Source organism: Actinia tenebrosa, unplaced genomic scaffold (assembly GCF_029948245.1).
Source record: "Actinia tenebrosa isolate PJP-AT-01 unplaced genomic scaffold, QUT_ActTen_1.0 PGA_scaffold0__85_contigs__length_37466705, whole genome shotgun sequence".
Taxonomy (NCBI): Eukaryota; Metazoa; Cnidaria; class Anthozoa; order Actiniaria; family Actiniidae; genus Actinia; species Actinia tenebrosa.
Window position 1 is genome coordinate 19,185,162 of NW_028292569.1, and position 27,995 is coordinate 19,213,156.

General features: G+C 36.5%; 3 protein-coding genes across 3 annotated transcripts in view; all 3 read left to right on the top strand.

Annotated features, from left to right (window-relative positions):
* LOC116298233 (kinesin-like protein KIF2A) overlaps positions 1–27,995 on the top strand; it is a 97,398-nt gene that overhangs the window by 61,979 nt on the left and 7,424 nt on the right. Inside the window, exons 7-22 of the mRNA XM_031706616.2 lie at positions 138–230; positions 428–476; positions 5,869–5,923; positions 6,006–6,061; positions 7,727–7,785; positions 7,916–7,963; positions 10,271–10,361; positions 11,827–11,890; positions 12,635–12,726; positions 13,337–13,402; positions 17,420–17,496; positions 17,613–17,687; positions 18,181–18,245; positions 18,722–18,810; positions 23,889–23,954; positions 26,606–26,650. Of these exons, the coding sequence (XP_031562476.2) occupies positions 138–230; positions 428–476; positions 5,869–5,923; positions 6,006–6,061; positions 7,727–7,785; positions 7,916–7,963; positions 10,271–10,361; positions 11,827–11,890; positions 12,635–12,726; positions 13,337–13,402; positions 17,420–17,496; positions 17,613–17,687; positions 18,181–18,245; positions 18,722–18,810; positions 23,889–23,954; positions 26,606–26,650 (1,090 nt within the window). The remainder of the gene's footprint in view (positions 1–137; positions 231–427; positions 477–5,868; positions 5,924–6,005; positions 6,062–7,726; positions 7,786–7,915; positions 7,964–10,270; positions 10,362–11,826; positions 11,891–12,634; positions 12,727–13,336; positions 13,403–17,419; positions 17,497–17,612; positions 17,688–18,180; positions 18,246–18,721; positions 18,811–23,888; positions 23,955–26,605; positions 26,651–27,995) is intronic.
* Positions 13,869–16,977, top strand: LOC148913654 (uncharacterized). The gene is made up of 3 exons (XM_089025778.1): positions 13,869–13,906; positions 14,309–14,725; positions 16,240–16,977. Exons 1-3 carry the CDS (start codon positions 13,869–13,871, stop codon positions 16,931–16,933), a joined length of 1,149 nt encoding a protein of 382 aa, XP_088881904.1. The 3' UTR covers positions 16,934–16,977.
* On the top strand, positions 20,280–21,104 carry LOC148913655 (uncharacterized). Its single transcript, XM_089025935.1, has one exon. It carries the CDS (start codon positions 20,376–20,378, stop codon positions 21,102–21,104), a length of 729 nt encoding a protein of 242 aa, XP_088882061.1. The 5' UTR covers positions 20,280–20,375.

A 27,995-nucleotide genomic window follows, 5' to 3' on the forward strand; every position in this document is an offset into this window, starting at 1 on the left:
TTTTTTATTTGCTCATTTTACTTATTTTACTAAGTGCAAAACTCAAAAATAATCTCACGATGGGATCTTTTGCCGATGAACGTCCTTAAAAAAAGATGATGTGCATGTACTGATAATATTTGTCAAAATTTTTGTAGGGCACAGCAGCAGGAGCAAAAAGAGATGCAGTTAAGGTTGCAACAGGAGTATGATCCTGGAAATCCAAACTGGCAATTTTTACAAATGATCAGGTGTGTGTAATTTTCTGCTTTTAAAAATCTGGGGGGAAACGATTTGCGATTCCAATCAATCTATTTGATTTCGCCTGTCTGGACTGAAATAAACCGAGGAGAAGTTGTTCCTTTTCGTTTCGTTTCCTGGTATTGAAACAGGAAGACTGGTTTTATCACTTTCAACTATCAAAGGATTTTCTTAATATTGCTTGCAGTGAATACCGAGATGGATTGAATATTAAAGCTATGACAATGAACGAACCTGTAAGTATATTGAATCTCACTAGAACGACTTCACGTATTCAATCTTTAAAGTGCACCTAACCCTTTTTACAATACTTTCAGGATTGATTCTTCATAAAGTGAATAGTTGAATGGTGAAATATTTCTTCATTTGAATGTTGCGTCTTTAAAGCCCCGTTTACACTGGCGATTTTTGCTGCGATTTTTGTTACAAGTTTTAAACTAAAATATATAAAACTTAGATTTAAATTTTTTTAAATTTAAAAAAACTACATAGCTATTTAAATCCCTCTTCTGGCCAAACATCTGTTTAATTTTCGTGCTCGCTGTCTGTCTCTAACATTCAATAATAAACAATTATTAGATGATATCCGCAATCATAAATGTCGAGGCTGAGGCCAATAACCTTCCGGATATCATCAAAACCGAATTCAATAAATGTTTTAATATATATTGTTCAAATAGACTCACTGATGATACAAAGATAGAAATTTTATAATAATTTTTATTTTAAAACAAGTTTCAAAATAATGCATTAAAAAAACTACAGATAACCGTCATCCGCTCACCTTTGCAGGCTCGTTTTTGCGGATAATAGGACGTTTGCATGATGGCGTCATTTGACTCCCACTACCATAATGCTTCGCGAATTTTCTTATTTAGATTTGTATTCCCTCATGAGAATAGTAAGACATTTGGTGCTAATTAACTGAACAAAAGAAAGTGTGCGAGGGAGTCTGGTAGTAGAGGTCAATGACGCCATCATGCAAACGTCCTATTGCCTACAGATAACTTTCGACCGCTGAAAAATCGCTGGTGCATGCTGATAGCTAGAATTATCCCTAGGTTCTCGACCAATTAGAATTCAAATAGCGAGTACAATGCACAATGCACAATGAACGCATTTGCAATGCTCTTATTGGGGTAAGAAGGAATCCACCCTCGGGTACGTAAGCTTTATTTGTGTTGTAACAGTGGTAATCCCGGTGACAACTGTAGAATTGTCTCAGTGCCTCGATTAAAGGCCTGATAGATCTCGTGCGGAGTGGATCAATCGCATCCACTGCATTCTAAAATTCGGGTGAATTTCCAATAATCAAATTCTCCCATTCCATATCATTGAGCCATCTGATTTGATTATGGAAGTACTCAGCGCAGAGCTCAGGTATGACTTTGTGAATGATTTGGACAACAGACGTGGGATCGATTATATCAAACCATAGTGCCAAGGTGTCAACATGGTAATACGTAATCCTTCACCACATGAGCACTTGCAGGGCTTCCTCGACGTGTTGTGCATATTTGCATAGATTCCCCTTTTTTTCAAATACCCTTCCTACAAGTAGTTTTTGTGAGCTTACTATTCATGCTGTCGGATTCATGGTTTTTACATATCAATTTCTGAATAGCCCATAATTTTGAAATAAAGTTCCCATTACAGTGGCGGATCTAGGGGTGGGTTTTGGGGGTTGCAACCCCCCTATGAGAGCCATCGTGATTTTTTTTTTTTTTTTTTTTTTTCATGACAACACCAAAAGCATCGCAAGTTTTATTAAAACAGGGGTGCCGAACACATTTCGCTTGCTTTTTTTTTTTTTTTCCTATTCGCCGTGCGTGGGACCTGAAACAACCATGCTCGCCTGCAGCAATAATCTTCGGTCCCTAACCCTTTGGTCTGCTATATCTCTCCACCACCTCAATCAATGCTACAACCCCCCCTTTGAAAAAATCCTGGATCCGCCCCTGCATTACCATCAGGGAACTATAGAAGTGACCGTTTTTTTCTACACCCTTTGTAACCGTTAATTTCAAAAAGTAAATGGCCACCTGGGCCGACGGATATCTTTCTTTTCGGAAAAATTTTTTTTAAAAAAATTCGATCTTCCGAATTTAAGTTTAATGTTGATTCCAAATCTGGAAAGAAAAATGGGGTGTCCCGAGCTTGTTTTCGAGATAATGAACATGAAATCGAAGCCTACGCGCGAGCTTTTGGAGAAAAAGTTGCGCCACCGTCCAAATTTAAGAAACTTGACGGGCCACGATACCAGAAGACAAGTATTACCATGCATTGCTATGACATTTGTTTTTCGATAAGAATTCATAAAATCGATTTTTATCCTCTTTAAATATAAAACTGGCTTCTCAATTTTACTGAATTTCCGTTGTTCAGTTTTGTGGCCCGTCAATTTGGATGCACACGCAACCTTGAGAAAACGGTCTATTAGGATTCATAAGATAATAGTTATTTGCAGACTCTATGATTGCACGAATGACGGGTAGTCGATCATTCTACAATGATAAGTGGATATTTTCGACAAAAAGACAGAGATACATTGATTTGTCAAACTTTGGGTGCTCTTAAAAAATCTCATAAAGTTCAACAGCTTTTTTTTCCTTCAAAATCTCACAAAGTCGATTTTCTGCTTATTCATCATTAATTCTTATATAGGATATAATATAAATATATAGAAAATCTTTTAGTAAACAGCAAGGCTCCCAGTTTGAAAAATGTTACGTCATCTATTTGTCTATCCTCTTATTGGTCATAGCTATCAGCCAATCGGAATGTAGTCTTTATCTCTGACTTTTTGCTTAAATATAGTGTTAGTGCATTTTACCCTTAAAACGTTGGCATACTGCAGCTGAGAGAAAAAAGATTTTATCCGAACATGGTTCATAGTCGTGCAAAGTCCCTATGACCCTATGCGTTATTAAAATTGCAACCATGTTTTCAGACTTTACAAGATAATATCTCAGAAACTAGAATGGTGACCCGCATCCTCCCTTAAAAACCAAACTACTATAGAAACCTGCGATATATATCAAAATGGAAAATTGTAACATTACATTCAAATTAATTGCACCTCAAGGAATCAAGAAGTAAGTGTATGCCTAGTTCCATTAAATTAGATTTTCAATTACTCCCCCTCCCTAGAACAAGATGATTATAAAAGTTAACTGAAAACACTATCCACTGAGATTTATCCTTATTATCATCTATCCGCTTTCACTTACTAGTTATTTTTGCCTTTAATTTCTTTTTTTTTTTTTTTTTACATCTAATTTTTTATTTATTTATTTTTTACAATATTTTTTACAACATTTATAATTCTTACTTGACAACAATACAAAAAAAAATTTTTTCTTTACAGAGGGTCGTCTAATTTACAATGCTACTAATTTTTTAATTTATTTATTTGAACTATATTTTAGATATCACTATTTCATCCGTTCGATATTCCAATCAACTTACAAAATCACCCTAATCTTTTCATATTTTTTTAAATGCACTAACAATTTCGACCTTTTTTTAGCTACTTCACATTCTAACTTTTCATAATATCTTAAACTTGTTTGAAAATCATTTAACACTGGAATTTTTTGCTTGCTTCTACACTGATACACAACATATTTCCACAAAACAAACAAATAATTGACCAAAACATCTTCACTATTTCCTAATAGAATATTTTCAAAATTTAAGACAGGAAGTACTATTGAAGCCCCTTTTAGCCATTCACAACACTTGAAATAAAAATTTCTAGTTTCAACACACTCTACATAAAAGTGAGACATTGTTTCATTTTCTTCTAAACAAAAACTACATTTTGGAGAATGGACTAGTTTGAAAACATACAATTTCTGATTCAGATATAAACAATTATTTAAAATTTTATACTGAAAAGCCCTTAATTTTGTATCTATAGTACTTTCGTAAATCCTTGAATAGACCGATGACCAATCAATACCTTCAATTTTCAACTTTTTTCCTATACATTTTTGGGCAGTTGGTTTAAAATCCTTCCATTTGATCAACATCCAATAAATCATTTTTGTGTTTATCTTTTCCACCGGATACCTCTCATATCCCTTACCGATGTAGGTAACTTTCTGCATTGTTTTTAATCTGTCTCTACCCAAACTAATTTGCTGTCTTAGTTTTATTTTCCATTCTTTTGGAATCGCATTTAAAATGGCTCTCCATAATAGATAATCCACGTCACTCCACCCTTGTTCTTTAGCTTCTTTCCATGTCGGTTCCTTTCCTATCCATACCTGATGCACTGACTTCACACCTTTCATTGCTAGTCTTTTTATAGATATATTTTCAGCATTTACCTTTATCAGTCTATTGAACCAGATTGGTTGTCTTAGAATGTCGTCTTGATTTGTTAAATTAATTTTACTAACTTCTGACCATGCATGAATTATTTCTTTATAAAATTTTGGAATGTATTTTATTTGGGCTAATAAGGCAGCCTGATCTAAATTTTCCTCAAGATATTGTAATCCTCCTATCTGCTCAAAGATTTTCTCACATACTGACCTCCAGTAGACATCTTTTTCACTATTTCTAATCTTTAAAGCCCACCTTATGCGGTTTGCTCCTATCATCGAGTCTAAATCGGGAAGGCGTATTCCCCCTTGATCAAAATCATTTATCAATGTTGTATATTTAATTTTGGGTTTTTTACCGTTCCAGATAAAATTTGCGATTTCATCTTTCACATGTTTTACATAGTGTAGAGGTGCACTTAACACAGAAAGGACATAACACAGTTTACTGATGGCTAAGCTCCTAACAATTACCGCCTTACCATATACAGTTAAATTTCTTTGTCTCCACATATTTAGTGTAGCTTTAAATTTTTCAAAAACTCTATCAAAGTTATTTACTTCCATCCATTCCTGGTTGTGAGAAAAATATACGCCCAAGATTTTTATACCTTCATTATGTAAGTTTACCTTCTTTTCTATTGTAGAGGGCAGCAAATCAATATCTTTCACTTGACCAATCCATCCTACTTCTGATTTTTCTAGATTTAATTCCAAAGAAGAAAATTTTCCAAAATGTTTTAATATTTCCAGGGTATTTTTTAGCGATGGAATATCCTTTAATGTAAAGGATGCATCGTCTGCAAACAAAGCCAATTTTATCTCTTCCAGTGAATTCCTCTGTAACTTAACTCCATGTATATCACAATTACTTCGAACTAGCTCTGCCATTACTTCTATCACCAAAATAAACAAGTAAGGTGAAATAGGGTCACCTTGCTTCGTACCTCTCTCTAATACAAAGAAATCTGTAACATTTCCATTATTTTGAATACAGCTTTTGATATCCGCCAACAAAACTCTAATCCACTGTATGAAATTTTCACCAAAACCGAAATGTTTTAGAGTTGCAAAAATGAAATTATGCTCTACTGAGTCGAAAGCTTTCTGAAAATCTGCAGCGAAAAGTACATAAGAGGCATCATTTTCTACAGCAAATTCAAACAAATCAGCAATATACCTCAAAGGCTCTTCAATATTTCGCCCTTTTACAAAGGCGGCTTGGTTCGGATGAATTAATTTTGGTAGTAATTTCATCATTCTTTCATTCTTTGCCTTTAATTTCATTTCCCTATAGATCGGAGAACATCAGATATGTGTATGCGTGCGCAAGCGACCTCTGTCCAAGAAAGGTAAAACTACAAAACAAAAGAATTTTAATTTTAGCTAATAAATCAGTTGATTATTTTGAAAGCAAGTTTTTTCTGTTTACAGAAATAAACAAAAAGGAAATAGATATGTGTACGATTCCTGATACAGACATCTGTGTGGTAAGATAACATTTAATAATAGTAGAATACTTTTGTCGAATAGTTCAGCATTAAGCAGCGACATGGCAATCACTTACTAACCATTTTACCATCCACTTACTAGTCAGCAATTACCTTCCACACGCACCCACTTAACAAACGTTAGTGGCTACTTGCCAACCACTTGCAAATTACTTACCCTTACTAAAGAATATATAATATAATAAAAAATATAACTAAAGAATGATTTAGCAGTTGCATTTCCACAAAGTGGCTCTTCATCCACTGAAATTGACTTTTGCGGAGGGAGGAAAACTGGAAACTTTTATCTAATTGCAACACTCAAGGATAAAAATAACGGATGACAAGAGTCCATAACTAGTTGTGTCAATCCTGTATTTGGACCGTGACACATGTCTTTTGGGAGTGAGCTATTTTTAGACAGTGTGTGTCACACAGCCAACTTAAGGTGCGGTTTTGATGTCAGTTGTCTGTGCTTTGTATAGAAAATAAATTAGGATTGCAGAAGTCTCGTTCACTGAAACATGCACGATGCATTCTCGTTAGACAAGCATCTGTCAATTTCACTTAATTTGTTTCTCTGCCTCTTTCTTTTCTTGCTTAAGGTACTCTTAATAGCACAAAATCTTATAATCGAAACCTCAACAAAGTATTCATTTTCTGAAAGCTGAATAAATGTAAAAACTATTCGGCTTTTTTCCTTTTTGTAAAATATATTTATCCTTTTAAAATAGAGCGAATTATTTAAATTTTCACCGTGGCATCTTCGCGGCGGTTCGATGACAGCCGGTAATGATCGGAAACCAATGCTTATTACCTTTCCGAGATCACAAGACATTACTTGTCAAAATTGTGTCTCCGATTTTTGATTAGTTGCCCCGTTGCTTTTTTATACGCTCTTAAAGTTATGACGCTGCTATATCACCGGTATGCAAGCCAAAATCCACGATAACTTTGGAAATAAACAAAAAATAAAAAATCGGCGACACACTTTTGAAGAACAACTATCCAAGAAGACTTCCTCAAAATTTCAGTGAAATCGGTGAAATTCCCTTTGACATCGGACTCAAAAGGTACGGGTAACTGAACGCAAAATCACTTCCGAGAAAAACGCAAAAATGTTTCTGATTGAGCGGAAGCGCCTTTGTTGACACAAACCGTATTTTTTTTATTACTCGCTATTAAAAATAACTATCGAAATTTTTTGGGGGGAAAATCGAAGAATATTACATATTTTATCGCAAAATGTGAAAATGTACAAATCGATACTTTTGAGCAATTTTGGAGTATACCTTAAGTAAATCTTACCTAAGAGAGGCACCGCCATGTGGATGGTTTTAGGTGTCCATGTTTCTCATTAGCTAGAATAGCTTATTTCCTTATTTCCTATACCGAAAGACATAGGTCGTTTTAAATAGGGGAAGATGGACACTTCTAGATCTAATTATTACAGCCTTCTGCGCCGGCTAGACTGATTGCAGTCCCTCTATTTCCTCTATTACCAACCAACTACTATCATTGGCCACTTGACACCACTTTCCAACCGTTACTGGCATTTGACACTGCTTTCCAGCCGTAACTGGCCACTTGTCAGCATTTACCATTCCTTCCCAAGCACTTGCAATTCACAAAATTCACATTGCAGATTGCTTATGATGTTTTCAGGTACATGAATGTAAACTTAAGGTTGATCTAACCAAGTACTTAGAGAACCACAAGTTTTGGTAAGTTATGGAAGTGTACAGGGAGAATAGTGATGATTCCCAAAATATCATTATTTAGTTAGAAATGACATAAGTTCTTGTTACTGTTACATAATTTTAAGTTTTCTTGTCTTGCTTCATTTTCATTTAGGTTCGATTATGCATTTGATGAGCATGCAACAAATGAAATGGTTTATAGGTAAGTATACGTAGATATATAGATATGGTTAAAAGACCACAAATTGTCATGCATCTAAAATTTCCTCTCCGGCGAAGATGCGATATTTTTTCTTTCACTTGTGAAGATATGAACTTTGGCATTCTTTTCAAAAGAATGGCAAAGTCGAGAGTCTCGTATCACCATTGTCACTTCTATCTTTCCTATCTAGTGAATGCTTATAATTTCATCTTCTTGTTTTGTCTCATTTAAGCTCATCCACTAGTAGATCAGCTAAGCGTTAGGTGCTTGTTCGGTGGGATGAGGGGCCTTGCACATAAAGTCGCGGTAAACATGGCAACCCTATCACAACTCACCGTACACCTGTCACACTGACGATCTGGTCAGGGTAATGCTTTCCTTTATATACCTACCATATGGAGGGTGGGAAACACCAAGTATATGGCCTTTAGAATCAATCTCTTACCCAGAGCCTTTATTCCTTTACCTTTTTAAGAAAAGAAAGTCTCGAAGAATTTTCCCTCGAATGCCCCAGGTATCTCGTTTGAAGACTTCGTGTACAAGAAAGGGAAAAAAAATGCAAGTCAGACAAAAATTGTTTCGGAACTCATCCTTGGAATCAGGATCTCATTTATATCTTGTGGAATGACAAATAATGAACAAAATATCACAGTCTTAAGCTTAAGTCTGTTGTCCTGACCTTAAGTCTGCTCAAAATACAAAGGTGATTTGCATAGATTTTTGCCACGACTATCAATATTATTGCCCCAAAACAGCATCGTTTACCATAATGATCAATGAGAAATATTCTTTCAAAGACCATGGACATGTTTAACAGGGTCTACAGATTTATCTGCTTGCTTTCGATCTCCAATCAAAGTCAAACTGAAACGCTGGGGGTCATTGAAAGTATGAACATTCTGAAGCACGTGATACACTGGCGTGTCCGCCATCTTGTTTTCCAACACAGGCGGGAGTTTTGGCGCATGCGAAGCGGTTTTTGAGTTGCGTCCAATATGCCATCAATAGCGTTGATCGATATCGAGGTGACTACTGATCCTTAATTAGCTTGGGGCTTGATAATGACTGGACTGGGCGTTTAGTGGAAATTTATTTCAGTCGGTCACCAATACTGAAGTGGCAAAACTAATTCAGTAACTTGTTTGTTCAAGGGCGTTATAGGACAGGCGGATTGGGTTATAAATATGTTTTTTTTATTTCAGTTATTCGTAGATTTCGAATTGAATTGATATCGAATTAGTATATGATGGGTGGCGTAGTAGTTTAACGATCGTCTCTCACCGCTGTGGTCCGGGTTCGAGCACCAGCTCAGACCTGATTATTTGTGAATTAAGTACTGTTTAATAAACGAGCAGGAGTGTTTTATCGGGTATAAAACACGAGGCGTAGACGAGTGGTTTTAGACCCGATAAAACACGATCTGCGAGTTTATTAAACGGCTTAAAAAACTCCTGATGTATGTTCTCATACTGTACCGAATTCTTTACGAAATGAACCAAGTTTGATAGAGAAAATCCGAGTTAAAGTTTATGCAAATGAAGACGAATCTATATCAGATATAAAACCTCCTTCATGGTCATGATTTCTATTGTATATCATTCATGAATTATTAATGAGTTTTTTAAATTTGTTTGATGTGATGTTTTCTCCTTTTCGACGAATCTACTAAACGCGTGCACATGGACAAGACACGTTTTCCCAACACCTTGGGACCTGCCTAATCTTGATACCATACATTGACCATTGCAGAATGTGTCAATATTAAGGAATGGGGAGTAAGAAGTGGGAACTGCATCTGTACTGCCACTGCCCTTGAAATGAGGCATTGTTTTCGGCCTTCGTTAGGGGGGAAGGTCTAAGGTTTGACAAGGATGTGGTAAACCCCGGAACTTTGGTAAGAATTGGGAAAGAAGGTATGAGTTAAGATTAGAAGAATGAGAACTGCCCTTGAAATGAGGCATTGCTTTCGGCCTCCAATAGGGGGGAAAGGCTAAGGTTTGACAAGGATGTGGTAAACCCCGGAACTTTGGTAAGAATTGGAGAATGAGAACTATGAAAGCTTGGAAAGTTAAAAAGAGGTTAATAAATATTGGGAGAAAAGTTTTGGAAATGATTAAGATATGGGGAATGAGTTTGAAGGGTTTTGAGACGGATAAATGAGGCCGGACAGCAAAACGAACAAATCTATGGAACTGCTCTGTTACTGGAACATTAGACCATAATTTCCAATTCTTAATCATCCATCCATGGGGCAATAGTCAGTTTGCTTCGAAGTAATTTTGAATCGTAATTTCCTATTCCTTCTAGATACACTGCAAGACCGCTTGTGGAAACGATATTCAACCAAGGGATGGCAACATGTTTTGCCTATGGACAGACAGGCAGCGGAAAAACTCATGTAAGTAAAGACAACAGAAAATTGAAGAAGTCATTGTGTGTGTATACGTCGATAGATAAATAATTACACCCGAACAAACATACAAGGATTTCTTTAGGTCCGCTCCTCTCAGCTCATAAGAATATTAGAAAAATTCATTAGCATGTAAAACTGTCTGATACTCTGGGGTCGAGAAGTTATTTATTCTCGCCCCGGCATTTGCTGTTTTGAAGGGATATCGCAAGAAGAAATAAAAAGGTTCATTTACTACCAATGGATTCGTGTTTAGGTGCAAGCACTGAAAAAAATCTTATACGGAAGTTAGGACAAATTATTATAAGAACCCATCCGATAGTGACTTGTATATACAGGTTTGATAAATATCGAAGACGAAGCGTTCCTTGAATAGAAACTTAAACCTAGAGTATTTTCATAACAATACTTGTATTAGCTAGATTGATGCTTCATTAACTCGAAATGTACAGTTACCACTTTTTCTACGAGTGAAACCCATGTATTTTTTTAAAAATTATCAGACTGAGTTTCTTTTTAATGTAGCCTTGTGGAAAAAAATTTGTAGAGTCCCTTGCAAAATTTAAGGGTTTTGCCCTGTTGAAGTTTAAAACGTCTATGGTTCCTCAATAAAATTCTGGAGGCATTCGCAGTTTTAGTGCGCGCGCACATCGTGGGCTCAAATAATGTCGTCGATGTCGTTGCGTAGGAGCGTGCGCAGTAGCTTCATTTTTCTATAGTAGGTAGCCACCTTAAAGAGCAAATATTATGCCGATTTCATTTATATTTGGGATAAAACTCTTTTATCAAAGTGTGTCTGGGTTTGTTTTTTTTTGTTTTTGTTTTTGTTTTTGTTTTTGTTTTTTTTCTTTCGGCGCTTCTTTGTATCTTATTTAATTTTAAAGTTAGAGCTGCGTGTTTTTAAGTGCATTCTTTAGAAAATGGCAAATATTTCACAAGAGGAAAAAAATAAAAACACTTTGATAGATATCTGTGAAATAAGATGCGAAAAAATTGATCCGTATACGTTAACCAGAGTTTTAAAAAACCATCTGGCGTTGAGTGATTTTTTTCAAAATTGAATGAGTTTATCTCAAAAAATTGCAATATACTTTTCTTAAAGCCTTAGAAAATGTTTACTTTATGGCGAATTTGATGAAACGGAGTAGTAAGCTTTTTTTGACCCATAAGAATGAGAGGTTTCCTTTCCTTGGTGGGCATCTTCTAGGTTCATCTCAGTATCTATTAACATATCGTTTACTTCCTATTAATCTAACTGCATCAGCTGCTCATTTCTCTTCCTGCCTGAAGAGTAACTTATCTATGATGGATGGTATTGTCTTGTAAAATTTAATTAGGGATGTGATTCTTCTGTATTCTGATGTTTTGGGTTCCTTTCCTCAGTATCATCATCATCGTCATCCAGATATTATCAGATATTATTATTATATCTTAACTATTTTCGTACTTTCAGACGATGGGTGGTACATTTACTGGTAAACAGCAAGATTCATCAAATGGTATTTATGCCATGGCAGGTGAGCATGAGTGCAAGTAAGAGTATCGTACAGTCGAGGAGGCATTAGTTTGCGCACATTTTGCATACACCTATTTCAAAAAACGTCGGTTGGATATCTGAAATCAGAAATCTTGGACCGATTAGAAGTGTGGAGGACTGAGTGTTTTCTCGTCAAAAATTCAACATACACTTACCTAGATAGTTTGCCAGCGCAGGTCATCGCTCAATGTTAGTATATCAAGATATTAACTTTTTGCAAGCTACTAGAGAGTACAAACACTAAAAGTGTGCAACACTTTGCACTATTTAGTAGTAAATAGTGCTAATTAAGCAATAGAAAACAATAGGATTAGCATAATTTAGCAGTATTTAGTGTTTGGCTGTGTTTTCACTAGAAATGTTAACTTGCGTAAAATTCCTGGAGGTGTTTTAATCCGACAACCACCTTTCAAGAATAACACTGTGATTGGCCCATTTATTTGGTAGGACAACTTAAACCATCTTGCTAGGTAGTTTAAATTTGCCGTATTTCCGGTGTCGTAATTAAGCTAGTTTAAATTGTCCTAGTGAAAACACAGCCTTTATGTTACACACTTATAGTGTTTGTACTCTAATTAAAAACCACAAACAATTTACACCTTACAACCCACAATTCCATTCGGTCTCAGATTTCAGATCTCCGACCAACAACGTTTTTTGAAACAGGTGTATTAGTCATTGCATAAAGGCCTGTAACTCTAAAAAATCTATTTGCTCCATTTAGCACAAGATGTTTTCAAGCTACTCAAACACCCCAAACACAAGAACAAAGACTTGGTGATCTCTTGTAGTTATTTCGAGATTTATGGAAGCAAGGTAGCAATTCAACAGAATTGTATTAATGTTGTAAATTGTCTGAAGCCAGATTTTCACTCCTACGTAGATGGAAGCAGAGTATGGGTAAAAATAGCAAGTGAAAATCGCTCCTCTTCAGCGGGAGCGGAATCAGAAAACTCGATTTGATATTTCTTTTTTCACGAAAACCGTTTACTACTTTCTTAGCTTGTATCAATTACTTATTTGCTTGGAGGACGAAGAAATTTAATAAATCAAAATAGTAGAAAGGTCTTTTGATGTTATAGTCAAAAACTGAATAGAACATTCTAGTATTCCAATGCTAACGCTTTTCTGACACAGATTCCCACTTCGTTTTATGGTTTTCACTTTGTCAATGGTGCATCTGACCAATGTCAATCTAGTCGCAAGTGTAAACCAGTCTTAATGCCCCATCACTATCATAGAGCGGCTTTCAAGTGCATAAGTGCATTTGATCTGCGCAAAAATCAAGGGGAAAACGTTTTGAATCTTTTTTTTTTTTTTGTTTCTTTTTGGTTTGTATTTCTTATAAGTATTTTCGTTTAAGTGGATCTGTTAGTCCTGCAGATTTTTTTTATTAATTGTTTGTTATCTTTTCATTGGTTTCTAGGTGTTTGATTTACTGAATAAACGAAAGAAACTAAGAGTATTAGAAGATGGTAACCAACAAGTACAGGTAACTTGACTTATTTATGGAGAAATTCTTGAGGCTATCACCATTCCCCCCTACCCCCTGCCACGGAAATATCATACAACAACATTTGCAATGTACGGTTTCCAATTTTGGTACATGGTCGTTTTGAAGCTAACAGCCGCGTGTTGATATATTACATTAATAACGCCGATTTAAGCTCAATGACATTCTCTGCAAACGAATGTTAATAAAGTAGTCAAGTAATATTTTTCAATTGATTTTACCTGGTTATAATAATGACTTGCCGATGAATCGGAAAACCCGAATGTTTCCTATTCTTATGAAGTTATCTTTATAATATGGTAGAGACTAGATAAACTAGTTAACCGCGTCGGTGTTTGGAATCGAACAGTAGGAGAATTGATTTAACTTAATACCCCGTATGGTTTGTGATGTTTAGAAACTGACGTTTCGGACGTTAGTCCTTCGTCGGAGTAAATGTAAAGTGATGGAGGTGGAGATGTGTATATATAGAGAACGTGGAAGGTGAATAACCAATGAGAGATAAGTAAGCGGAAAAACAAAAGAAAACAAGAGGATTAAAAGTAACAATAGACTAATCAAAGGCGAAGCGCTCGTTCATGCCAGAGATAGAATGATCGGGAGAATTAAAATGGCGGGAAACTGGTTTGGAAAGATCATTAGTCCGAATATTATAGAGATGATCCCTTATGCGGTCATCTAAACGGCGTCCAGTTTCACCGATGTATAACTGATTACAATTAGAATATTGAATGCAATAAATAACGTTAGATGTGGTACAATCAAAATGGTCAGTGATGGTAAAAGTAGATTTGGGACCTGAGCGTATGCTTAGGATGCGATGAAGAGTATACTGCTGAAAAATTTGCTCTTCAATGAAACCTACAAATAAATTGGCGTAACTAGGACCCATTTTAGTGCCCATAGCCATACTGTTCCCAAGCCTGAACTTTTTGGTCGTTACATCGACGATTGCATTGGTGCTACATCTTGTAGTAAATGTGATCTTGAGGCTTTTATCTCTTATGTTAACTCTTTTCATCCTTCACTTGAATTCACTTCGGGAATTAGTGAAACCTCCATATCTTTTTTGGATATCTCTATCAGTATCACCGCTAACCAGCTCAGTACTAGCGTGCATTACAAACCTACCGATTCTCATTCCTATTTATTGTACTCTTCATCGCATCCTAAGCACACGCTCAATTCTATTCCCTTTTCACAGTTTCTGCGTTTACGTCGCCTTTGTAGTGACGACACTGATTTCTCTAACAGATGCCGTGAAATGCGTTCTTTTTTTATTGATCGTAAGTACTCGACATCTAGATCACCCAAGGGTGCTGAAACAGCTTGCCACAGTTGTTGCACCGATACTTACAGTCATCTTTAACAAATCGCTACATTCTGGTGAAGTACCCGAGGACTGGAGGAAGGCAAATGTCGCTCCAATCTTTAAGAAAGGTGAACGTTACAATGCAGAAAACTACCGTCCCATCTCACTTACCTGCATTGCATCAAAGATCATGGAACACATAGTAACAAAACACTTAATCAAACATCTGGATTCAAACAACATACTTTACAAACTACAACATGGATTTAGGACGAAGCGTTCAACCGAAATCCAACTTTTGACATTTGTTCAAGACCTGTACAAAAACCTCAGAGAAAACAAGCGAACCGATGTTATAGTTATGGACTTTGCCAAAGCATTTGACAAGGTACCCCACAAGAAGCTAATACGCAAGCTCAGAGAATATGGAATCAACAGTTACATCAACCAATGGATAGAGGGTTTCTTACATCAGCGACAGAAAAGAATAGTATGTGAAGGGCAAATGTCGTCCTGGGCCCCAGTAACAAGCGGTGTGCCCCAAGGATCCGTGGTTGAACCGATACTATTTTTAATATATATCAACGATCTTCCAGCTAAACTACAGTCCAAAGTTCGACTATTTGCGGATGATACTATTGTGTATATGACTGTGACTAACGAAACCGATGCTGCCACCTTACAGAAAGATCTTAAACTTCTTGAAGAATGGGAAAATAAGTCGCAGATGTCTTTCCACCCTGACAAGTGTAATGTGCTTCGAGTCACACCGCGTAGAAAGCCTCTCATCTATGATTACGTTCTACACAACCAGACCCTTAAGGAAAAAGACGCAGTGAAGTACCTTGGTGTCACTGTACATCATAAGCTCTCTTGGAATGAACATATATGCTCTGTAGTCAAGAAAGCAAATTCATCCATAGGCTTTCTGAGGCGGAACTTGCAAATTCACCAAAAACACATCAAAGGTAACGCATACAAAACCCTTGTTCGTCCTCAAATTGAGTATGCGTCTACTGTGTGGGACCCATTCACCCAAGTGAACCAAAATAAGATCGAAATGGTACAGAGAAGAGCAGCCAGATTTGCTTGTAACAACTACAGCCGTGAAGCAAGTGTCACCGCGATGTTGGAAGAGCTTGGTTGGCGCAGTCTTAAGCAGCGCAGAGCTGATCAGAGATTAGTCATGCTGTACAAAATTATAAACAACTTAGTTGATGTAGATCTCTGTAATGAACTGATACCCTCGACAAGAAACTCAAGAAATAATCACAACAGATCCTTTAAAATTCCTCTCGAGAAAAAAACATATACAATACAGCTTTCTACCATGGACAATAAAACAATGGAACAATCTATCCCGCTGAATTAGTCACAGTCCCAAATTTTAATGCATTTAAAAGTGGGGTCTGTAAATTAGAACACTAACTTTGATCCTGACCTACCCGAGCACTTAAGCCTCGAAGAGAGGGCGTGCTTGTAATTTGGTAAATGTAAATGTAAATATCGTTGATCGTGCTTTGCAGAAGGCATCTTCTATTGACCGTACCACAGCTCTCACACCTAAAACTCGCTCTATTAATAATCGTATTCCGTTTGTTACTACTTTTCATCCTATCAATAATTCCATTAAACCCATTATAAACCGCAATTTTAATTTACTCAAATCAGATTCCACGACGTCTAATATTTTCAGTGAACGCCCCCTTTTCTCCTTCAAAAGAGATCGTAACCTTCGTGCTTTCCTAGTTAAAGGAACTCTTCCCTCTGATAAAGAACCTGGCACCTTTCGTTGTTCTCGTAAACGTTGCAACACTTGTCCTTTCATCGCTCTTCGCACTTCTGTCACAGGTCCTAAATCTACTTTTACCATCACTGACCATTTTGATTGTACCACATCTAACGTTATTTATTGCATTCAATATTCTAATTATAATCAGTTATACATCGGTGAAACTGGACGCCGTTCAGGTGACCGCATAAGGAATCATCTCTATAATATTCGGACTAATGATCTTTCCAAACCAGTTTCCCGCCATTTTAATTCTCCCGATCATTCTATCTCTGACTTTGTTGTTTTTGGCTTATCTTTAATTACCGGCGGCAATCATTGTCGCAAAACTAAAGAAATGAGGCTTATTCACACCTTAGGTACGCACAACCCTCTTGGCATGAACGAGCGCTTCGCCTTTAATTAGTCTATTGTTACTTTTAATCCTCTTGTTTTCTTTTGTCTTTCCGCTTACTTATCTCTCATTGGTTATTCACCTTCCACGTTCTCTATATATACACATCTCCACCTCCATCACTTTACATTTACTCCGACGAAGGACTAACGTCCGAAACGTCAGTTTCTAAACATCACAAACCATACGGTGTATTAAGTTAAATCAATTCTCCTACTGTATCTTTATAATATATTAGTTCTGTATAATATGAAGTTTAGCGTTTCAATATAGTCTTGTAAAATGGTAACTGCACCAGACCTCGCTATTTATAATTTTCGGCTTGGGAGTAATTTTCCCCATTTCAGACCACGTGTCATCCTCTTGCGAATAACATTCTTTGTTTGAGTTGTATCAAGCTCCAAAAAACCCCGGCTTTCCATTTGAATTATTTGCACGACCTCACGAAAAGTCAAATCACTCTTCTTTACTGTACATTTACTATTGGACTTTTATAAGGTTTGTGAGCTGGAAGAAAATGTCGTCCACTCTGTTCATGACGTTCTCAAACTCATTGACCTTGGTAATAAACTCAGGTGTGTAAAATACCCAGCAATTTTCAAGTTAATATGCTGTTCTTATTCTTTTATCATTGTTCTGTTTGTAGATTTCCCTACTTTTAAATCTTGCCCTTTATCTCTGATCTTAACAGAACATCAGGCCAAACGTCTGCTAATCAGAATTCATCGCGGTCTCACGCAGTCTTTCAGATTGTTTTAAGGAAAAGGTAAGTATGAAAGGAAACGGATTACAAATCAGCAGTACAGCTCGCTAGCTAAATAATATCATCAGGGTACATTTTTATCTGGCGTTTTTGTGATCCGGCTCAGACAATAGCTAACCAATCATCGCTGCATCAGTTTTCTCAGTGAAATTGAAATTTTGTCCCACAAACAACTACACAGTGTTTGTTTCCAAGAGTGCTACAAAGATTACAAGGCAATATTCATTTATAAATATTCATTTTTTAATATTCAGGACATGAACTTGTGGAACATGTAACTAAGGGGAGTCTGAAGTATGAATTGTTATTCACACAAACATATAGTACGAAAATATCGTTTTTAGGCAGGGGAGGGGAGGGGGTTCTTCCCAAACTAAACTAGAATAGAAGTAGAACTTTAGCGTTTCTGGTCCTTGAATAAGTTGATTAGATAGCCAAAATATAAAAGAAATAGACGATAATGACTCTTATGAAGTTTGTATTCTCTTGAATTAAGGGGCTACAGAAAAGATGGCGGTGGAGGTCATCTGTACGGGAAGTTCTCGCTTATCGACCTAGCAGGTATGCAGAAATAGGGTGTTTTGAACACAGTACACAGGCCTCACAAGATTTTCATCTCCGTCCTCACTTTTACGTACCTTTTTAAGCATTCGTCTCAGCAATACTTGAAACGTTTGTCTATGACTTAGAAAGATGCGCGTTCACGGATCAACGTTTGTAAATTGTTTTGAAAAATCTTAATTCAGTGTGAAATATTTCAAGTAATTATGAATCCTTACTTCAATTATAGTATTTTTAGCAAAATTGCTCTTAGCCTTTACTTCCTGTACGTATTTTCCCTTTCTTATTCCCTATTTTTACTTCTTTCTCTCCATTTTAGAAAAATACATTAGAAAATTCTATAAAAGAATAGTTATTTTGTATTTATTTGTTTATTTCCTGTATTTATTTATTTTTAATCGATTATAATTTTTTCTGTAAAGTTGTAATACCAGTTTTCTCGTACGCGTTGTTATTACTGTATTCTCCTCCTCTAGGTAATGAACGTGGCGCAGATACATCAACCTCTGATCGCCACACACGTTTAGAGGGTGCTGAAATCAATAAGAGCCTACTTGCATTAAAGGTCAGTCTTGATAGGCACACGTTAAAAGAAACTATACGGCCATTTGCCAGATAACGCGTCATTATTAAAGAAGTGCTTTCATCGCCGGGCTGGTTATAGCTAATCCGGTGGTTTCCCAATCAGGCGCATACGTGTTTATGCCCAACTAGCAAATCAGCTTCGATCTTCACTAATAAGCAAAAACAAACAAAAGCTACCCAAAAGGCAATTTTTTTGAATATATTTTATAGCTTCTCGTTTGCATTAGGGCCATTTATATGGGTGGGGGGGGGGGGGGAGCATAAGGATGAGCATAAGGTGCGTTTAGTTTTTTTGTCTTGGCTTACATGATTACTATAGGGTTCACAGTAATTGGTAAAAGCTCAAAGGAAAATGTTCAGTAATAGGATAACTAAAATAATATAAAATAATTGTCAACAACTTAATAAACCCAATAGTCTCTTTCACAGTTCCCTGCGCCATCTTGAAAGGTAGGCGTTCCTTTGCATCGAAGCAAGAGGCACGTCTCGCTTCGATGCAAAGGAACGCCTACCTTTCAAGATGGCGCAGGGAACTGTGAAAGAGACTATTAACACGCAAAGATCATGCCGGCTATAAACAGTTTATGTCACAAATTTCTTTTTAATGACATTCTCCGTCAAGAAAAACTCACCAAGCGAAGACTAGAGCGCAAATGGAGATCTACATGACTTGAGATCGACAAACAAAATTTGTTACCGAGAACACTGCATGATTTATAATTGACTACTTGATCAATTTAAATCGTCATACTTATCCGAGAAATTTAAGGAACTTGACTCTAAAGCATTTTTCAGAGAAGTCGACAAATTAGTTAATGGCAAGAAACCCAGAGTATTACCATCTTCACTCCAGAACAAAGAGCTTACTTCTGAATTTGCTGAGCACTTCAAGAAAAAGATCCGGAACCTGAGGTTGGAGACCTCTCCAGTCACTGACAACTACAATAGACTCTGACTCCTTAGATTCTTACCCTGATCCAGTTTGCTCTGTCCACCTATGTGAATTCACCTCACTTGATGCAGATGAAATACGTAAAATCATAATGAAATCTCCTACCAAATCGTGTACTCTGGATCCTATACCAACAATGCTATTAAAGCAATGCATAGATATCCTCCTTCCAGTCATTGTTACCATCATTAATAAATCTCAGGCTTTTTTGAATCTCGCCTTTTTTAATCTAAAAAAATATTTGGGATTTCTTTTTGCGAGAGAATAAAACTCCTCCAGACATGCTTCATCATCCGGATTCAATTGGATATATCCGAGCATAGTTATTAAAAAATACTCTGAATTAAAATTAATCTAAACTTTCCATTGGACTTCAAGGCGTTAAGGATGATTATCAATATTTTATAGACATCGAACATTAATATTTTAAGTTAAGTGTATGGACTGGTATGGTTTTGTTAAATGAGCGACAAATGATAGATTTCATAACATAGAATTTGAAGAATTCCTTACCCCAAAGGACAAAGAGAGCTGTTGAGCTTGCTACAGAAAAGGGCGCATCTAATTGGCTGACGGTAATCCCCATCAAGGACATGGACTTCGATTTGAACAAAAGAGAATTCAGAGATGCTATCAAACTTAGATACGACTGGGAAATCACTGACAGCCCATCGGTATGTGTGTGCGGGGATTTGTTTAATGTGGGCCATGCTATTATCTGTAGACGTGGCGGATTTGTTATTCAGCGCCACAACGAGCTGCGCGATCTTGAAGCAGAACTGTTGAGCATGGTCTGCAATGACGTTGAAATAGAACCAGTACTTCAAGAAGTTACAGGAGAAATCCTGACCAGAGGTTCTAATAAAGCTTCTGATGCTCGCCTTGACGTTCATGCACGTGGCTTTTGGGAAAGGCAGAGATCTGCATTCTTTGATGTTAGGGTGTGTCACCCAAATGCAGAGTCCTACAAAGACCTCACCCCCCAGCAAATATACCACCTGCATGAGAATGGGAAGAAGCGCAAGTCTGCTAGCAGAGTCTTGGAAGTTGAACAAGCGACTTTTACGCCATTAGTATTCACTACAACTGGAGGTATGGCAGATGAGTGTAGAAGATACCACAGTAGGCTCGCCGAACTAATTGCCAACAAGAAAGGAGAAGATTATGCCACCACTGTATCCTTGATACGAGCAAAGGTTTCTTTCTCCCTTTTGAGATCAGCTCTTCTATGCCTTAGGGGCTCAAGAACCACAAGAAGAGTATTTAGGAACATAAAGGACATAGACTTGGATGTTGAGACTGCAAATGAAGCAATTAACTAAATATTAACTAAATACTTAAAATATATATATATATAAATGTTTGCCATTGCTTTTTTTTTTTTTTTTTTAACATATACTATTAGGATTAATTTTTACTAAATAGATTTTATGGTTATACATTAGTAGATATATTTTTATTATAGTATATTTTATTTTTATTATTATTATTATTATTATTATTATTATTATTATTATTATTATTATACCAGCCTTAAATAATCCTGTTACTCCTTTTCATCTTGATCCCCCAACATATGAACAAATTACACATGTCATAAGAAGGATGAAAACTTCTGGCAGTCCATGTCCTTTAGACCAACTCCCCATTATCTGCTTTAAAAGATGTCCCTACCTTCGCACTTATTTAGCTGAAATAATTCGCACAGTATGGTCATCTGGCTCAGTCCCCTCTGAGTGGAAAAGAGCTTGTACGATTCTAATTCATAAAAAAGGAGATTCTGGTGATCCTGCAAACTTCCGTCCTATTACTTTACAATCAATTCCATTGAAAGTTTTTACCTCATGTCTACGTAATTCTATTTTTAACTTTTTGGTTACCAATAATTTAATTGAACATGACATTCAAAAAGGATTTACACCTGGTCTATCTGGAACGCTAGAACACACATCCCAAATGGCTGACATTATCAACAAAGCTCGTACTAAACAACGGTCACTTGTAATAACCCTTCTTGACTTGAAAAATGCATTTGGCGAAGTCCATCACAATCTGATTCAATCAGTCCTTGACTATCATCACATCCCAGATCATATCAAACTGTTGATTAAAAGTTTGTACACTGATTTTAAAACCTCAATAATTACTCAAGAATTTAGCACTCCTTTTATAGCTATTGGTCGTGGAGTCCTTCAAGGTGACTGTTTAAGTCCTCTACTTTTCAATCTATGCTTTAACACCTTTATACAGCATATAAAGTCAGAAAAGTACCGTCAATTCGGTTTTTCTTACAAGTTACTAAATCCACTCCACTGGTTTCAGTTCGCAGACGATGCTGCTGTTATCAGTTCTCAAGAGTCGGAAAATCAGCATCTTCTTAACCGATTTGCGATGTGGTGTCAATGGGCAAGCATGATAATACGAGTTGATAAGTGTTGTACGTTTGGTATCGGGAAAAGCTGCACAAAGTCAATCCAGTACCTTCCTAAACTTCTCATAAATGGCGTTCTCGTTCCTTGTGTCAACATTGGAGAATCATTTCGATATTTAGGAAGATTCTTTGATTTTGACATGTCTAATGACCAACATCGATCTGAAGTGACCTCCACTGTACGCTCCATGATGTCTGACATTGATATGAAACCACTTCATCCTAAAAATAAACTCCTGCTTTATGGTCGTTATGTTTTATCTAAAATATCCTGGCATTTAACTGTTGCTGACCTCGGAAAAACATGGATAACTGAAAATCTTGACCCCTTAGTAAATCAATATCTTCGCAGATGGCTAGAAATCCCCATATCTGGAACCGCAAGTAACACTTATCTACCACGAAATAAATTTGGTCTAAATATCATCCCACCTTCAGTCAAGCTCATTCAATGCCAAACCGTTACAAGAAAAGCCTTAAAATTATGTAAAAGCAGTGACATAAAATATCTTTGGAAGTCGTCTAGTAACAGCTCAATGATTCAATATGATGTTTTTCAATCAACTAAAGAAGTACTCAAGAACTTTAGATCTACACAAGAGGAAAAACTAACACATCATGTGCTATCACAAGGATCATTTTTCACAAACATCATGAAGTACTCCCTGTCATCACTTCATTCAATCTGGTCTACCGCTCAAGCTAATCTACCTAAGAACATTTTTAACTTTACCGTTCGATATATCAACAACTCACTACCTACACGCACGAGTCTAGCAAAATGGGGTTTGCCAGCTAGTTCTGAGTGCTTCTATTGCGGTTCTTCAGAATCTCTTTGTCATGTTGTTGCTCGATGCCAATACTATCTACCATGTTTCACTTGGAGGCACGATTCCATCTTAAACTTCCTCGCTGCATCACTGCTATCTAAACTCGACAAATCTTCATTATATGCTGACATTGAAGGCTATACCAGCCCCTCGCTTATAACTGGAGATGCCCACCGTCCTGATCTTCTGATAAAAACACTAGACTGTCTTTTTATTCTGGAACTAACAGTTGGTTTTGAATCAAATTTGAAAAATAATGTTGATCGAAAATACAAAGAGTACGAAAATATTATAAGAAAATTAAGTAGTGATTTTAAATCTGTTAAATTTGTAAATCTCTCGATTAGTTCTGTTGGAGTTTTCTCTGTGGAAAGCTCAACGTTTTTAGAAATGTTCGACCAGCTAGGATACGAGAAAAAGCATAAAATGTATATAATAAGAAAAATAATCAACATTGCCATTAGATCCACATATTTCATTTTTTGTAAACGAAACAAAGACTGGGAAAATCCTGATTTAATGAATTTTTAGTATCTTCATATCATATCATTTCTTACTATTATTGTTGTTTTTTTCCCCCTCATCTTCTTGTATGTATCCAAGTACATATCTTGAGCTATAAGCCTTTCATTTCATGTAAAACTGAATTTATCTTTAATTCAAGTAGCCGATTGCGAATTACCTAGTTATTAGCGAGATTTGTAATTGTAAAACAAAAAGCATCAAAATAAAGTTTTCATTACGCATCTTAGTTAAAAAGGCAAATGCCCCTAATGTATTTTGACGAGCTTTGTACTATTGTGACCATATTTCTTGTTGTTTGATGTGCATTTTTTTATCAACAGGAGTGTATACGTGCACTTGGCCGAAAAGGAGCTCATTTACCGTTTCGTGCAAGCAAACTAACTCAAGTAAGTAAATCACAATCTTGGCCTTGTGTTCCAAGTCTCTTTGTTCAAGTGCAGCACATTTTAAGCATCGCATTTTAGTCGTATAGTCTGTTTCTGTAATGCCATTTGTGTAGTAGGTTCTATTTTTTCCAGCTTTCATCATTTCAATAGTTTCTAAGGCTAAAATACTGCGATCTCCTTACAGTGCTGCGCGTCGAACCGTGAACACCCAACAAAGTTTCGTACAAGTTTTTGACAACTTTTTGACGAGTTTTCATTGTGCTCTCTACCGTTAACCAACTAGACATCAGCGCTTCACCTTGAAGTTTGTATAGGCGGAGTCCGTACATCGATGTAACGATATCGAAACATTAAAGTGAAGCGCCAAAACATTGTTGGGTGTTCACGTTTCGGGTTTGGCGCTCAGCACTGTAATTAACGGAGTATTTGATATCGACTTGCCTTGCACAAGGTAACTAGTTTGTGAGTGTTCGTGTCACAGATAACAGTATATTTATTTATTGCTTCGAACCCCGGCGAGCAGCAATACTAATGTTTTATTGATGGTGGGCTTCCTGTGTGTAAAAAATAAATAAATAATAGATAAAAATAAGAATGCGAAAATTATTACTACAATTCGTACAAAACTCAATTGTTCTAAGCCATCCCTCTACTCAGCGGCACAGAGCGCATGCGCTTTATAGTCCAGATGGCAATAAACCCCTTGCATGTGACGTCAAAGCAGCATCATTTGGGGGACAAAAAATTGGAATCTCCTGAGATTGGAAACCTATTGTTTTGTCCTCCAAAAGGAAAGGGACTAAAAGAACTAAGAAACGGCAATAACAAATCGAATTTTCGATATTCTGGTCAAGGACAAAAGATTTCGAGTCGAGGCTCCTGGGAAACAATGTAATTGTAATTAATAGAGAGTTTTAGATTTACGTTCACGGCAAACGTGAAACGTCAGTTGACCAGTAAAAAATTCTTTTAAATTACTGAAAAAGAATCGCAAAAAAGTCCAAGTAGTAGTAAAACAAAAGAGTATTTACGCTTGGTGAGAAGGTTTGTAAAAGGTAAAGTAAAATACAGGAAAACTATGAAAACGTGGTCACGTTGCCGTTTGCGGGCAGAAAAAAAAAGTCAATCTAAAACTCTCTATTGTTTTTCTTTCAACGGATCCTCGACTGGAATCTTTTTGTGCTTGATCACTCAATCAGAATATCGAAAGTTGGCTATTCTCTACATAGAAACATAGAACATTGAAGCTAAGACCGAAGTGGTACATGGAAAATGACATGATTATATTATAATTTATTCATTTGCGCCATCCATGCAGTCGGTTTAGAATGCCAAACGCATATTAAAAACAGTGGATGATGCCACGGGTCGCCGGTCACAGCATGCATCTAATTAACGTACTTCCCATGTGCCATTTCGGTCTCGGCTTCTATGTTCTATGTTTCTGAACCCGACAACGATTCTTCAATTGAGTGTATATAGTTATTTATGCGTACAATAGATTTATAGAATAGAATACAAAAGGCATTGTTCTTCTATACAAAACGTTTCGCTTTTAGCGAGTCACTTTGAATGTTAATTGAAGGTTGTCGCGACACGAGTGAAAAACGTCTGCGCATGCTCTGAATCCGTATGCAAATTAGTCAAAACATAAGTAAATTTGACTTTCAAACATACCTGATAATTTGGACTTCACAAAATGCCAAAACATAGTGTCCATGCTTGAAACTTAGGGCTAATTCTTTCATATTGTGTTTGTTAATACAGTATCTTGGTCAGACAAAAGTATACTCTCGAACTTTTTTGTATACTTGGAGAAAACAAACATTTATAGGTTAACAAGTGCAGGTTTTTTCTCTCACGGCATGAGATCAATAACGATCGTCTTGCTTGTGAAGACTGGTTGTAAATTATTCTTAATTGATGAGCTCAAATTTCGTTATTGGTTACGTACGGCGTCAGCAGAGCGTTAGTCTTTGAAGGGAATAGATATGCGGTATGTTTTGTTGTTGGTGCCAACGTTGTTGATATTGCCATTGTTCTTACTGTGATTAATGTTGCTATTTTTCAATCAATTATATTTAAGTGCCGATAGCTTGGCAAAAACAATGACAAAAAAGCCGGTGAATCGGAAAACCCGAATGTTTCCTATTCTTATGAAGTTATCTTTATAATATATTAGTTCTGTATAATATGAAGTTTAGCGTTTCAATATAGTCTTGTAAAATGGTAACTGCACCAGACCTCGCTATTCATCTTTGGATAATAGAATTCCTCGGCCTGGGAGTAATGTTTCCCCATTTCAGACCACGTGTCATTCCCTTGCGAAAAGATTCTTTGTTTAAGTTGTATCCATATTCATGTGTCTTCTCATGTGGGAATGTCTAGGGAATGTCAGGTGGTCTGAAATGGGTTGTTGTGTGGGAGGTCGTGGTTCAAGCCGGGGCGTTATTTAGGTAGGCCGGGGAATGACAAGTGGTCTGAAATGGGTTGTTGTGCGGGAGGAAGTTCAAACCGGGGCGCTATTTGTCTATGTATGTATGTATACATGTAACTTTTTAAAAACTATTACCCAATACAATTTCAATTTCGCAACAGCGATCGCAATAGATAGATAGATATTGATTAATGGGATTATTTGTTTCCATCAGGTCTTGAGAGATTCCTTTATTGGAGAAAAATCTAAAACGTGTATGGTAAGCAATTAAGAGTGAAAATAGCTTGGAGAGGTTTATTTTTAAATGCGCGGGGGAGGGGGAATCTCGCACTAGCCCTTTCATTCAGCAATAAGTCTTTGTCCTCCTATTACGTCAACGAGGAAAAGCTTTCCTCGAAATAAAATGGTTTGACCCACCAAAAAGGTTTGAACGTTTTACTGATGACCCTCCTCTCTCATTCACCTAACCCCTAAAAAGAACGTGCCTTCCCTTTTTTGAGCTACGGTTTGCAACTTGGGTTGAGCTGCGCCTTGCTGTCGTTCTAATCTAACCGTGAACGCTCGAATTCATTTCATTTTTTATTTGTGTCAATATGCTTTTATTTTTTCTTTCTCTTTCATCATTTCTTCTCCTTGAATAGCTTTTATAGATCGTTTTCGATTCGTAATCTAATTGGTGGACAACTCGAGTGTTCACGATTAGAGTACAATGACAGTAATAATATTCAGATCTGCAAGTAGATAAGTATTCACTCTGTTGTTTGATATTTTTAAAATGTTTTTAATATCCACCGTTATATAAGCTCAGTGGCATGCTGTAAAACTCGGATTTGATGTCTGGACTGGACTGGAACCGAAAAAAACGGCCCCACGCAGTCTGCTTTTTTTATAGAAAAGACGACATAGTGAGGCTTGATTGAAAAGCATTCTATTCTCCCAGTCTTATCATCTATTTCAAAGTTATCTGAAGACTAATGCTTTAGGTAACCAACGTCACAAACTAGTTTTACACTCTCCACCTGATCAATCACATGGTGATTGTTTGGCGAGGGAAGCCAGAGAATACTGTCTAGTAAAAAGGGAGAAAATTAAAAATTCAACTTATCTCAAATATAAACTGGAACACGTAAAACGAAAGTAGCACTGATACCTAACCGTGTAAGCCCCCTAAAATGAGGCGTATTTTTCGAAAAATGCAAAGACTTTCATTACTTGATTTATTCGCAGTTTTTTCTTAAAACAACAATGTAAAAAGTGCAACTCAAATACCGCTATTTAAGAATGAATAAATAAAAAATGAATTTGACTTCTTTAGTTCTAAAATCAATTCGAAATAATAGGTTTTCGGGTCCCTGGAGATAACAAACAAATCCTCGATCTATTTGCTAATAGCTTGTGTATTAGTATGGTTTATAGTACACTCAACAAAATTACTCGACTCTGATTGGTCGAGAGGAGTACAATTATAGCGTTAATTGTACTCCGTAGGAGTACCGAATTAGGTCGCTATGGAAACACGGCCAAAACAATGTCAACAGCGGCAAAACAAACAAAACAAAAAAACAAAAAAGCCGTAAAAACTAATAAGAGCTAATCTTTATTAT